At 46.2% G+C, this 14,998-nt stretch overlaps 1 protein-coding gene across 1 annotated transcript in view; it reads right to left on the bottom strand.

The window, feature by feature from the left end:
- Cdh13 (cadherin 13) overlaps positions 1 to 14,998 on the bottom strand; it is a 1,006,804-nt gene that overhangs the window by 318,162 nt on the left and 673,644 nt on the right. The window contains exon 6 of the mRNA XM_028752897.1: positions 14,546 to 14,690. Within this exon, the coding sequence (XP_028608730.1) occupies positions 14,546 to 14,690 (145 nt within the window). The remainder of the gene's footprint in view (positions 1 to 14,545; positions 14,691 to 14,998) is intronic.

Below are 14,998 nucleotides of genomic sequence, written 5' to 3'. Positions count from 1 at the left end.
CCAACGCTTATGGTAGAGAGCTGTGAATAAAGTCACATTAGTCTTATCAAGGAGGGCCTGAGAGCATGCTAAGGAGTAATTAACCCACGTGGAGGCTGAGGAAATGCAGTCTCTTTGAGGTCAGACAGTTCTGACTCACATGGCTCCTTCTCTGATTGTCTGTGTCAACCTTTCCGAGCCTCCATGCCCTCCTGGGAAACTCAGAGACAACACTTCAGCTTTATTGGGAGTTCAAAATGGGATGATGAATTGGGAAGCGGTTGTCTTGGCAGGGGGCAAGGCTTGGAGGCTCCTGATGGAGCAGAGATGTCTAAGTTCTCTAAAGGGAGTTGGTGAAGGGTGAAGGAGAGCTGAATCACACACACACACACACACACACACACACACACGCATCTTGCTCCAAGAAGGCAAGAGTGTACAGAAAACAAGTTTCCAGAAGCTATCCTTCTATGGCTGTGATATTACACCCATGGGTGAACTGAAACCCAGGTCTTCCAAGAGTCAGAGGCCTTCAAGCTTCATGCCCTTCCTGATGAAGAGGGATAGATCTTTGGGTGGGTGTCCAGTCATCACTGGCAAAACAAGAAATTATTGTCCTCTGACAACTTCCTAGAGCCATCCTGACATTGCCAGCACCCTTCTTTCTCTCTCCAGCCCTTTGTACAGAATCCTCAGGCCAGGGCATTGTCCCAGATGGCAACCACCAAATGGCACATGTTACCGGAGTGTTCCCAGGTCTTCAGAGATAGAGTATGTTCCGTATCATGATGATAACAGGGAGTCAAGAAAACTACACCAAAAAAACCCTTCCATTTCGAAACACCGAGTGCTTTTATCATTTGGTTTTTTTTGAAACAGGCTCTTGTGGCTCAGGCTGGCCTCAAACTCATGGTGTAAACCGTCCTTGAAGTTCTTCTGATCCTCCTGCCTCTGACCTAGGATCGAAGCGTGCGCCATCACAAGCGGTTTAAGTGGCACTGGGCCTGAGGCTCACACACCAGGCTTCCTATGTGCTGGGCAAGCACTCTGCCAACTGGGGTCCGCCCCAGCTTGACTGTTTTTAGCTAACAAAAACATCAAGTGCAAAGGAGAGCCCAGAATGCTTCTGAAAAGATCTCAGAGGCAATGGGGAGAGAAAGGCCATTTCTGTTCTGTTAGAGACTTATTTTCTGATTATTATTCTACACCTAGGGATAACACAAGCATATGGAGCAGAGGCCACTTGGTCTCTCTCAGTCAGTATTGACAGTTATTAACAAAGCAAGCTCAAAGTCTGATTAACTGGGCTATAGTTTTTACTGGTTGAGTGACACTGGCTTTGTCAGCTGCTGTAAGATTTGGTTCCAACTGCAGAAAATCCACCATGAGTTTGGCTCGGGAGAAAGGGAAACATCCTATTATCTCATGCAAAGCCATTTCATCAAGCAGTGGGGTTGGCCTGGTACTCCATAAGCATCAGGATTTTGTTTCTTTTCATCTTGCATCTTGCATTGCTAGTACGTGGTTTCTACTCTTGAAGCTACCTTATGGCCTAAGATGACCATGGGAGGCTGCCCAATTCTGCTTTTGTATGGATACACTGTTCTCCATATACATCAAGCCGTTACTGATGGATGCCAGCATACTAGATACTAAAGAAGTCAATACTTTCTTGGACAAGATGTTTTCCCAACACTTTAAAGATTAATTTCTTGCTAGTACCAGCATCTACCTCCCTGGGGGATCAGCATCTTCCTCCCTGGGGGACCAGCATCTACTTCCCTAGGAGACCAGCATCTATTTCCCTGGAGGACCAGCATATATCTCCCTAAATTGCCAGGATGAGTGAGTCTGGTGCAAAAGACTACTATTATCATCCTCCACTCCTGCCCCCAGCAACAACTTCAGCAACGAGGTGCTCATAGCTCCTATAGGCTGCATGCTAATGAGTGTGCTTAGCAGATGGGTCCCGGAGCTCAGCACAGAGGCCCTCCAACATGTGGCTTCTTTGACTCCAGGCCACAGATTTGGGTGTCACACTGAACATCTTCACACACTCTACCTCAGCACACAGACATTTTGAGCCAGGGCATTGGGTAAAGAATTCTCTACCCTTGTAAGATGGCTTCCCTAGTCTCTCCACACTAGATGCCAACTGCACCCTCCTCTTCTCCATGGCGGCCACCAAAAGTTATCTCCTGAGGACAAAACCATCCTAAGTTGAGACCTTGTTCCAGGCATCTGGAGTCACAGAACCCACATTATCCAGGAGAAGGTGCCTCTGGATCACCTCTGTTTTATAAGTATAGCATGGGCTGACATTTCCAGGTGAACCACAGGAAAATTCAGTGAATTTAGCTAAATTAATTTCAGATATACATATACATGGACACAGGCGTATGCACACATACACACATGCATACATGCATGCAGATATTCTTGTCTCCATCTCTGGGACTAACTCATTATTCTAGTAAGTCCATAGCATGGGCCTAGCCCAGGCATAGAGAAAGTGATACTGTGGATGTGAGAGAAAACAAAACAATCTGACCAAAGAGCAGCTGGTGGAGTTTGGCGCTAAGGGACCAGGTAAAGACATCCCTAGGATTCTAAAGTGAGAGACTTGCCCTGAAGCCACAGAGCCCAATGGCACAAACACAAATCCTAGCTACCCCAAGAGAAAACATCCAGGCTAGCACCCTGATAAAAAAAATCACACACCCATGAAAACTGTCAAGAACCTCACCCCAGAAAGAAGAAAATCAGAGCAAGAAAATAAAATAAAATTTAAAAAATCCTCACAAATATTCCCCCATCCTGACTTTGGAGAACTCTTTGAGGAGAGCCAGTCTCCTAAATTATGAAACAGCTCTGGGTACTGTGTTCAGCTTGAATAAAAAAATATGTAGCTGTAATTAAAGCAGGAAAGCTACAAGTCTATTAAAGTTTTTTTCCTTTGATACTGGAAACACTCAATTCATGGCCTATATTTCATAAAACATACACTTGAAAGGGATTTTATATGCCCTTTCCCCACAGAATTTAGCAGACGGAATCTCTTTCCATTTACTTAAGATTGGAGGTGGGTCTATATATAATTCACTAAAGGCATCTTAAGAAAAGACACTGGATGTGAAGGTGAAGAGCCGAGATCAATGGAAGCCAAGGCCCTGGACTTTGCCCTCAGAAGGAATCAAGTTCTCAGAGCAGTGGAGAGGGCGGGAGAAAGAGGCTGCCTTCGGTTGTCTGTTCGCTTTCCTTTTGGAGCCTCGGTTCTTCTTGAACATCTCCAGATCCACCACTAGGGGGCAGATCTGGCTGCATGGAGAAGGGACTGAGCTGGGGTTGCAGAGTGACCTGCAGGGCATCAGAGGGAGGGAATGGGAGGTGGGTTTGATCAAAATGTGTTCTATGAATGAACAAAATTGTGAAACTATAAAAAGTTGATTATAAAAAAAGAAGTAATTGACGATGGGTACTGTTTCCCCCGTAACACCCCTCCCTCCACATACATATAAGGAATTATTCTCTAGACTTTGAGTGACACCTTTGTCTTCATTGTAACATTGTGTTGGGTGTGAAGGTTTAGGGAGACAGAGTGCAGTCACTGGAGTCACACAGGTCGAAGCTGGACCCCAGCTGTGGCACCTGGGAGCTTGGGAAGACTAACCTAAGCCCAGGAGATTCTGTGTGCTCAGTCCTACAGAAGTCCGGGGGAGTGAATTGACGCTAAGGGACAAGTAGTCCAGGGCCTACAAAGAGCAGTGACATAGAATCTACTCGAGATCCTCACTGTTTCACTCCCAAGCAGAAGCATTTTCCTCCCTCTCCTTGGATAGCTCTCAGGAGCATGCGCACTATAATGTGTGCGGAGCATGCGCCCTTCCGAATGACTACAGTGTATATGGCGTATTACCCGGGGAGGTACCTGTCTATGCATCTGTAGGCTGTATGGGGTAGGACTGGCCTTAATGCACCTCTACTCTCACTAAAAACAGCAAATCTATACATGGCAGACTTTCTGGAGATGCTTATTGAAGGAATGAACGGACTGTAAACGAGGACAGACATTTATTTAAAGACAGAATATAAAGAGAGCATTATAGCGATTCAGAATTCCTGCCACCCGGGACCATTTTTTCCTTGGATGGAATTTATCGGCAGCCACCACCGTGTGCGAATCCTGAAAACTTAGGGATGTAGAAACAAAACAAAACCCAACATCAGGGTCCCCAGGCTCAAGCTTAGAGCTGAGAAAGAAAACTGAAGGCGGAATCCAGCTCACACCTGGGGAAAGTTTATAAACCTATTAAGGTTTACGGTGACGCCGTAATTCCATAAAGACGGTCTCGGGCACAATAATCCAGCTTCATAAAGTGGCACAATATGTAGTAATCTCCCATTTGTCAGGGGATCACCACAGAAGTCGGGTGTGACTTCTAATCTCTTCCCTTACCCCCGTGCTTCAGACTGAAGTCCTCTTATGCTTGGAGCACTAAGAACATTTTGTGGTTGTTGTTGAGAATTTCTCACACGCACACGTTTCAACCAAATCCATACCCATTTCCTTCTTTCCAATTGTTCCCATATTCCACCCCACTACCTTTCTCTCTCTACTTCACGTACTCTCTTTCTTTCCCCCCGAAGTCCACGGAGCCCACTTGGCACTGCCTATACGTGCATGGGTGTGGGGCTGACTCCTGGAGCTTGAGCAGCCGTCCCCAGGCTGCATCCCTGAAGGAAATGGATTCTTCTAAGATCATTCTTGGTCCCCATGACACTACAACTCTCCACTAAGAATATGGAGCTACTACTCTTCAGCAGTCAAACCAGACTTTCCCAGTCTCCCGCGAAATCCACCCAAGAGCTTCCGACTATGCGCAAAACATAACCACACCTTAAGGAACCTTAACCCATGATTAGCCAACTGTGTTTTGGAAGACCAGCTGGTACATACTTCATCTTTGTGGGATATGTGGTCTGGGTCCAGTTACTCATGTCAGCCAGTGTAGCCTGAATGCCAAAACGTAGTCGGATACGTCTGTGTTCTCATAAAACTTGATTTAAATGAAAACAAGCAATGAGACAGATCTGGTTTGCATTTGTTGACTTCTACTCAGAGTAAATGTGCACGCAGTCATCTCCTGGCACTGTCTGGACACTTCTCGTCCATTCTTCAACTATGACACCACTTAGCTCTTTGTAATTCCTTGACCCCTGTTCCTTAAACATTCTTCTCCGATCGACTCTTTCTTTGACTATGTTCGGGTTCAATGTGACCGCATCAGAGTTCACTGTCATTCCATTAATCTGTTTGTTTGTTTCAGCTGAAGGATCAACATCTTTTCCATTCATTTAATTATTGGTTAACTCTCTTCTCCTAAAAAACTGTAGGTGGTATGTGTGTGTGCACGCATGCGTGCATGTGTATGTAGGTATATGTGCATGTGAATTTCTATGCACGTGGAAGCCAGACAACCTTGGATGTTGTTCTTCAGGCACTGTGGTGGTTTCACTAAAAACGTCCCTCCTAGGGTCAGATGCTTGAATACTTGGACCCCAGTTGGTAACACTGTTTGGGTGGAGCTAGGAGGTGTGGCTTTGCTGGAGGAAGTATAGAGATGGGCTTTGAGAGTTTAAAAGACTCCTGTCATTACTAGGTAGTCTGATTTGTGCTTGTGGCTCAGGATGTGAGTTCTCAGCTTCCTGCTCCTGTTGCCTTGCCAGCTGCTTGGTACGTGCCTCCACTCTGCCATCATGGCATCTAACCCTCTTGAACCAATGTGCACAAGGAGACTTCTTCTTCCATAAGTTACCTTGGTCATAGTGTCTTATCACAGCGACAAAAGCGTGATGGATACAGACAGTTTCCATCATTTGCCTTTCTTAAGGCAAGGGTCTCTCATCAGCTTAGAACTCACCAACTTAGCTAGGCTGTTTGTTCAGCAAGATCCAAGGGTCTACCTGTCTCCATCGGCTCAGTGCTGGGATTATAAGTGCCTATCATCATGCCTTGATTTTGTTTTTTCTTTTTCATTTTATTTTATATCTACAAATATTCGCCTCCGTGTATGTCTGTATATGTACTATACACATAAAGGGACCATAGAGGCCAGGAGAGAACATTGGATTCTCAGGAACTGGAGTGACAGATGGTTATGAACTATCATGTGGATGCTGGCAACTGAATCCAGATCCTTTACATGAACAGCCAGTGCTCTTAACCAATGAGCCATCTTTCTATCTTAAAAAGAAACACAAAGTAGGTTTCAAGGATCAAACCCATGTCCTCATGCTTGCAAGACAAAGCACATTGCACACTGAGCTGTCTCCCTGGCCATCTCTTCAGCCTCATAAATATCTTAAGAGCAGAGACCTAATGGCATGGGTCATTTCTGTGCCCCCAACATCTTCAGAAGACATGACCTGGTTTAGAGTGCCTGACCAATATAAAGTTGCTGAATGACATGTCTATAGAAACCATTGTGAAATCAGTTTCCTGGAAGTTATGGCTCATGGATCTGATGCTCTGACATTTCCACAGATGTTCAAAGTGGATAATCAGACTCCAGGGACACCTGTGGGCACACACCTCACAGCAACTCAAGGACTTGTCCAAACATTATCAAGTGGCCACAGTGGCTAGAAATTTCTGATGGATCCATTCCTTCACGTGGTTATGAATGATTACATTGCTTCTGAAAATATTGATGCGACTTTACCCAGTCAGCAGCACTCTATTATGCTATCAACCAAGTGAGTTAGATTTCAGTTTTACTTTCAAATACTTGATATCACAAATCCTTCCTGCCTTCAAATGATGATGGGTGACAGGAAGGGAGTTTTGGGCTGGAGTCCGAAATAGCTCCAGAAGTTTAACGAGCAGAGCTATTAGGCATGTATTTTAACACAGAAATAATTGATAGAGGCCACATCTCTTCAGTTCACCTAGAATTCACGGACCTCCTGAAGAGCAGGAATATGGATGCCTGCCAGAGGAGAGACAACATCCAGGCTTATTCAAAAAGATAACCCCAGGGTCAGAGAGGAAAAGATGCAATCAGCAAGGTGATGCCTATCACCTGGTCTAACCTCCAACCTCTGTGTGGTAAGGATGGAAGGAAGAGTGTCTGAAGCCATACATATTAACAGGGATATGTGTGCTGCCAGACCCTTCTACCAGACTGAGGGATCCAAGCATTCTCCTCTCAGTAGACCCCCTAGCACCCAACAGGGTGGAGTCCTCTTGCACCCATGGTACCCAACAGAGAGGAGGTGAGTTTGAAAAAAAATGAAGACCCTGGGAGCCAGAATGAAGAGTTGTCTTGGTTCTGAGAGTGTAAGAGAGGTCTGTTGGCTGGGGACGTTCACACTCGTTCACACTGACACAGTTAAGAGTCACTGTGGAGATTCTATTTCTTGGATGACCAAGAGGAGTCAAGAGCTAGCCAGGTTCAGATACTACCTTGCCTACTGTTTATTCCTGGAATATTCCGTTTGGGAAATAGTCTCTGGTTGGACTATATGGCTCTTTGATAACATTATTTTCTGACCAACTGTACTCAAATGATATGCTAATGACATTCTTCCTGGGCTACACTCCTCTACCAAGGCTCTGGCTCTAACTTGAGGAAACAGGCAAACATCAGCAACTGTGGCCCTCTACCTAAGCCATAAAACCCAGAGAGAAGGGCATACTGAGACAATTTCACCTTGCTTGAATGCAGATAAAGACACCAACATAAAACCTTGTGGATACTGAGTAAAGTCCAGGGAAACACGTGAATGACAATTCTCATCAGTATGTGTATGTGTGAAAGGAGAAAAGATTATCTCCTAATTCCTGAGCTGAGCTGGGCTATAGAATAAACCACCCTGATTACAAGCAATGCCTGAACATGGATCAAACTGGAATAAGGCTTATTCTCCATCTTGCCAATCTGACTCCTGCCCTACATGAATTGCCACAAAAAATAGGTAGGTAAGTGCTGCCCTGTAGAACTGATGTTAAGTTCAATAAAGAGTAACTTCTTTTTGGGATGGGTTAATGAGATGACAGAATACCGATACTGGTTGGCTGACACAGGGACCAACCAAGCATTTGCTGACGAGCAAAAGTGGACCACAGAAAGTGACTTGCATGTGACTAGGTAGAGTCCCACTTCTGTTGGCCCATGTATTTGCCTTTCACTGCTTGGAGATGCCCAGGGAGAGCCTGGAAATCAGCTAACACAGATGGTTCTCTCTACATGGTGACCGACTTGACCCAGTGTGGCTTTTCACTAAATGATGTTGAGAAATGTTAAATTCTCTTTTTTAAAATATTCATGGTTAAGAAAACACATGAAGTGGGTATGGCTGAATACTCTGGAAATTATGAGATCGGCTGGGGCAGAAGACAATGAGAGAGAACAGGATTTGAATGTCTGACATACCATTAGGGGAAAATCTGCTATGAGAAAAGAGGGCGCCATAAAAGAGGCTTTACCACCAGCAGCCCATCCTGACTAAATGGGGATTTAATACTGAGCCAGGTACAAATATCAGCTCTCGATATCCCAGACATCCTTATGCTGAGCTGGGTACCAGAGCATCACAGCCAACTTTACTCAAATGACTCAAGCCATTTTGCTGCCAAGACAAGTCGAACTCTCAGGATAGACAACTGCCCCAAAGGTCAACTGAGTTAGTTATCTTCCCTCATGTCTGGCCAGGTCAGAGTTCTTTTAAAATAAGATAGACCAGACCTGGAAGAACCTGGAGTGAATATAAATGGGAGACATCTCTGTGCTCTCATCACCCTTTCCTGGAGGGGATGTGATGGTTTGAATATGCTTGGCCCACGGAGTGGCACTATTAGGAGGCATGGCCTTGTTGGAGTAGGTGTAGCCTTGTTGGAATAGGCGTGGTCTTGTTGGGGTGGGTGTGGCCTATTTGGAGTAGGTGTGGCCTTGTTGGAGTGGGTGTGGCCTTGTTGGAGGAAATGCATAGCTTTGGGGCTGGGCTTTGAGACCCTTCTCCTAGCTGCCTGGAGGACAGTCTTCTCCTATTTGCCTTTGGAACAAGATATAGAACTCTCAGCTCCTACAGCGCCACACCTCCCTGGATGCTGCTATGCTTCCTGTCATGATGATAATGAACAGAACCTCAGAAACTGTAAACCAGACCCAATTCAATGTTGTCCTTTATAAGAGTTGCCTTGGTCGTAGAGTCTGTTCACAACCCCTAAGATAGGGGTTTCCCTCTGTATAAAACGGGGTTCAGCCACTCCTGCATTAAAAATCCCATCTGGCTCTGGTGTAGCATTAGCCACGACTTCAGCTCATCTGTTCTCCACTGTTCCTCCTCATGTGGCTGTGATCACCAGTGGGGATGGACAATGTCTGTCCCATTACTATGGGAGCCGTCAGAGCTTAGCCCTTGTTGGCGCATTCAAATATTGTATGGGAAAGGAAGAAAGTAGAGAGCAAGGCAGTGTGGGAGTGGTGGGGTTGTCAGGGAGGTAGCTGCTGGTCTAGCCTGTCTTCTTCAGCTTGGAGTAGGACAAGGGCAGCAATAGGAACTGGTCTTCTTCATGACTTAGATACGTACCTGAGGGTCATGCCCACTCTGAAGGGAAGCTGAATGTGACCAGCACATAGTGGACTGGACACACACAGTCCTTACATTACTTTTGTTCCCCGGTTCCTCTCAGAGCCCAGGGTGGAGTGCTCTTCTTCCAGCTTCCATTCAGGCCTGCTAAAGCCAGCCCCATGGGGTGCTCCTATGTCTTGCTGGAAGGCTGTCTGAAAGCTCACATTTCAGGTTGCCTCCTGCACAGCTGACCAAAGATTCTTTAGCTTTTGCTAAAGTTCCCCTGAAGATGGTTTTCATCCCTCTTAGATTGGCAGATTGAATGGCAGACAGCCTGGATCTCTGGATACTTGACTAGAATAATTCTAATGGGGGTTGATGGCTTTTTCTAACATTTTCCTGAGGGCTTAAGTTCCACCTGTCCACACTGACAGCCTCAGCACCACTTCCTGCTTTGGCTGGCTTCCTTTCCTATACTTCCTTCCTCTAAGGCTCCCGCACTTGCCCTTGATCCTCCTTTAGTGTAGACTAGGGGAAGCCCCAGTGGTTGCTCACGGTTGTCTCTTCACAAAGACTCCTGGGAAACTAGCAGGGACAAAGACTTGTGTGAATTAGTATCAGCAAGGCACTCAGGGTCCTGGCACAGGACCTCTGGGGATCCTGAGGTCCTAGACCTCTCTTCTACTTCCTCGGTGGGTCTTGAAAAACCTGGCTGTCTGGTGGAACCACCACAGCCTGGATGGGGGCCCATCGATCAACACTCATAACTATGAAAAGAACTGAAACCCCATCATTCTGTTCTGATGTACCTTCATCCAGGACTGATTTCCCTGAGAACAATACCCTGGTGTGTAGTGCTGAACATCTGGGAACAGTCTCCTGTCTGTTCCTGCAGATAAATATAGGTGACCTTCCTCCGTGATGGATGGGTACTGATGGCAGCTGGGTACACAGGGACATGGCACTGGATCGTTGGGAAATGAATTCTCCTTCGAACCAACCATGTGTCTCTTTGCTTTAACTTTGCTGAAGGGAACAATGTCAGAGCATCAAGAGTAATCTCAGCGTTAACAGCACAACGGCACACCTGCATTCTCTGAGCATTTGTTAAAGCCTGAGCAGGTCACAGCCTGCTGTCTCATTTAATCCCCACATACGGGCTCTCAGTGAGCTACTGTTATCCTGCTCCATTCTACAGACAAGGCAGTTGAGGCTTTTAGAAGGTTCTGTGGCTTGTCTGAGGTCCCATCTTATTAAAATGTTGAGTAGGTGTCATTAAACCCCTGTACTAAGGTTTAGTGCTAGACCCAGAAGCAGTTGCATAACGTGTGCAGTTGGGTGCAAAATGACAGTCATATCCCCTGTTCGTCAAGAATTAAAAGCTTAGGGTGTTATGGAGATGGGCAGTAAGCAGGAAGGGTCTCTTCAGAGCATTAGGCTCCGTGAAGCTATGTAGGCCTCACCTCATGCGGCTGGCCCCAGGTAGACGGGCTCAGAAGAAAGTGATGAGAATACAAGGAAGGTCTCGATGGAAGGTCCCCATGCCTTCCAGAGCCTTTCCCAGAAGGCTCACAATAAATCCAAAGGATTTTGGGAGCCCAGCTGTTGGCCAGGAGGACTGCTTGTTCATCTTCCATTACTTGACAGAACTACACAGATACACACATGCCCCAGGCTGGACCTGCTTAGAGTCTAGTGCAAGCATCAGAGCAGAACAGACCTATTGGCTGGGTGTCTCCTGGATCTCAGGCTCGTGCAAGGTCCAAGAACGACTGAGGACTGTGGTGCCTACACCCAGATGATCCAGGCCCTGCCATCTTCAGACCCAGGGCTGAGCAGGAATGACAGGGTCTGTGATGGTTACGTTTTTTCTTAATCAACTTGTCACAGTCTAGGATATCTTAAGAGGAGAGCCTCAGTTGAGGAGCTCTGTAGATCTGGTTGGCCTGCAAGCGTGTCTGTGGGAGATTGTCTTGATTGTTACTGAGGTAAGAAGATGTATGTCGTGGGATGGGGCCTGAACTGTGTAAGAGGGAAGAAAGCTAGCTGAGCACAGAAAACAAGCAAGACAGTATGGGTGCATTCATTCCTGCATTCATTCATTCCTTCATTCCTGCATTCATTCATTCATTCATTCATTCATTCATTCATTTCTGTCTGTTCGTGACTGCAGGTGTGGCCAATGGTCACAGGCTCCTGCAACTGAGAGACTTTTCCTGTGACATTGGACTATAACTTGGAATTGAAGACAAATAAAGCCCCTATGTTGCTGTTGGTTCGGATGTCTTTATCACAACAGACACAGATGTGAAACAAGAACAGCATCAAATAAGACATCATCCTCCAGATTTTTTTCATGGTTCTCCTGGTCTCTGGGAAGAAGGTAGCCAATTTCAGAATGGTAGGTGAGAAGGAACTTGTGGCTCAAACTCAAGAGACTGACTCTTGGTTTTCTCATCTGTGAGATGAGGGTGGCTGAACCCACCACCTCCCAGAGCAAGAAAAGGTTAGTGGTAGAGAGTGCATCTCTACCTAAATATTCCAGCACAACATGAGGTCCCAGTTCAGTGATAGGAGAGTCCAGTGGCTGTTTGTATACTCAAGTTTATGGGACAACTGAGAGCACGTGGGCAGGGATTTGGGAGATGGCAAAGTTGGTAGGGTGCCTGAGACACAAGTGTGAAGACCCGAATTCCATGCCCAGCACCCTGTGTGAAAACCTGGGCACAGGAGTGTACATCTGTAACCCCAGCATTGAGAAAGGGGTGACAGGGGGACATCAGGACTCATTGTCCAACCAGCAGAGTTGAAATAGCCAACCATAGGCTCAGTGAGAGATTCTGTCTCAAAAAAAAATCTAAGGTAGAGAGTGACTAGGGCAGACTCAACCAAGGAGCGGGCAGAATTGTTGACCTAGGAGAAGCAAACATTTGTGTAACCCAGGAAACTCTGAACGCATGGTGTAACTTGAGAAGGACCTCAGTTGGGGAGAAGGTTAGAGGAGGATGGAACATTAGCCATCCTCACAATGCCCTGAGACTGTCCTCCATGCAGGTTCTTCGCAGGGCACTAATGAATCTAGGCAGTTGTCCACTAAGACTATGTCCCCACCTTTCCCAACCCCAGCATCTACCTTCTTGACACCAAATCTGACCAGTTCCTTCCCACGACTGCTCTAGAGTTAAACCTAGAGACTGCTGAGAGAAAAGAACACAATAACGGGAATCATTCCGCACCCACAGAGGCATCCATGCCACACGGCAGCCCCAATCTTATGTACTTTATGGGATAATATCAATCATAAAGAGAAGCACGAGCTGGTTTGGATTTCCTAGAGACGTGGCTGTCCCCCTAACCAGGTATCTTTGTGCATAAAGGATTCAATTTCCTCCTTGAAAATATGACATGGATACAAAGCAATAGCACCTGAAACGCTCCCAAACTTTATGGAAGAACACAGCCATGGGAGGAAGATCGACCCTTATCTCATTGCATACATGTAACAGACAGGGAGGTCACTCTCGCAGCCCCCGAGATGCACTGCACGCTTTAACTCCAGGATCGCATTTCCAGTCCATCCACATCCCGGCCGCTGACACTCAGGGTCTGGGGACCATGCACAGCAAGAAGGAATCATTCCTGTTCTGCTCACACTCTGGCCTCTTTAATAGCTTTCGCCATCCATCTTGCTGACCTGTTCTGCCCTTCAGCTCCTCTAAGTAGTTTTCTGTAAACATCAAAATCGAAGTCTAGGGTCTTTCTCATCAGAAGTCCCCTCTCCATCAAAAGAAGACCCTGGAGAGGTGCCATGAGGTCTACTTGGTCGGAAGTGATCTGACTTCACCTCACCAGGCTGCACCTCCCCAGGCTTGTTACCATTCCTCCCCCTCCATCTTTCCCAGTAACACCCCACAACCCCGGGAAAAACACACAGCAAACCCTTCATCATTTGTATAGAGCACATTCAGATCTGGGAGGGGGGATGCCTGCTCCTGCCCTTTTGAGGATGTGGTGGAGAGCAGAGAGATCGAGCTTGTGAAGCTAAAGGGAGGTTTGAGGCATCTTGCATACCATTATTCACCTGGTAGTCTGGGGAGGTTGCCATGGCAACATCTCCAAAGTCTCCAGTAATCTACATGTCATTGATACACCCCATCAATTCAACAAAGGTAGAGAAACAACCCAAATTGGCCTCCGTCTCTTCTATGGCTTTCTGACTGGCCCATTGTTTAGTCAAAACTTCAGAACTAGCAACAGTGACACTCTTAACATAGGGCTTTTCCACTTAAATGTATCTCAGAGCATAAAATTAAAGTCAACTCCAGCAGGGATTTTCTGTCTCCTTTGTTCTTCACTGTCACAGCCATAAGCTCAGGAGTGATTCTTTTTTGGTGGACACTGGCTACTTTAATTAGAATGTTCTGGCCCCTTAGAAGGAGGGCTCTAAATTCTAAGCCCTTCCCAAACAGGTTAAAGGTGGTGAAAGATAGCAAGGCCCTGAGGCCTGGAGTCATTTCCATAACAGTAGAGACTTGTATTTCCAGAGAGAAATGTCTTGCCTTTGGCCCTTTGACTGAAGACAAAAGGTGTCTCTCCGAGCATCTTCTATGGAAAAGGGAAAAGGCTCAGTTTGTCACACCAACGTTGTTCTTATTGAAAGGCAATTATAAAAAGGATTCACAAAGCAATTTATGTGAAGGACAGACTTTCTCATCAAAACCCCACAGGGCACACTGTCTGCCTTCAACCCTTACATCGGGAGCCAAATATCCATACAGTTCCCAACACTAACTAGGCATCAGAGTCCTGGATGGAACATCACCCCTGCAGATGAAGAAAGACATGTTCATAGTTTGCATCCCCCTGATATGCTGAGTTCCACGCTTCTGCTAGAATCCAGTGCTATTTCATGTCAACCAGTCAGACTCCCCAAAGATGACCATGTGCCATTTTCAGGGCCGCCATGCTGATGGCCAGACAGTGTGTGACCTACCTGTGGGTGACCCTTCCATGACATGGCCAATGTAAGGGCCTTCCCGGAAGATGGGTCTGTTGTCATTCTGATCAATCACGATGACTTCCAGAGGCACTGGCCCCTCCAAAGTTTTGCCACTGGCATCTGTGGTCTCCACAAACAGCTGGATGAGCAAAGAGATAGAGAGAGAGAAAGAAATTGTTATTTTAAAAATCAAGACAAGCTTCCTCAGAGAAAGGAGGCTGTATCAATCATTTTATGAGCCTTTGATGATATTGAAACTCTGGTTTCCATGGCTTGTCACCAGGAGGAGAACAGAAACTAAACGGTTTATAATATAAGCCAAAGATCAGCATGCGTTAAATCCCCCTTGGAAAAATTCGCAATGAAATCATCAAATCTGCAAAGAAAGTTAAACACACAGACACACAGACACACATACAGACACATGCACAGACACACAGACACACA

The sequence above is a fragment of the Grammomys surdaster genome, unplaced genomic scaffold, assembly GCF_004785775.1.
Source record: "Grammomys surdaster isolate TR1022 unplaced genomic scaffold, NIH_TR_1.0 128, whole genome shotgun sequence".
Lineage (NCBI taxonomy): Eukaryota > Metazoa > Chordata > Mammalia > Rodentia > Muridae > Grammomys > Grammomys surdaster.
This window is presented reverse-complemented; position numbering and strand designations above follow the sequence as displayed.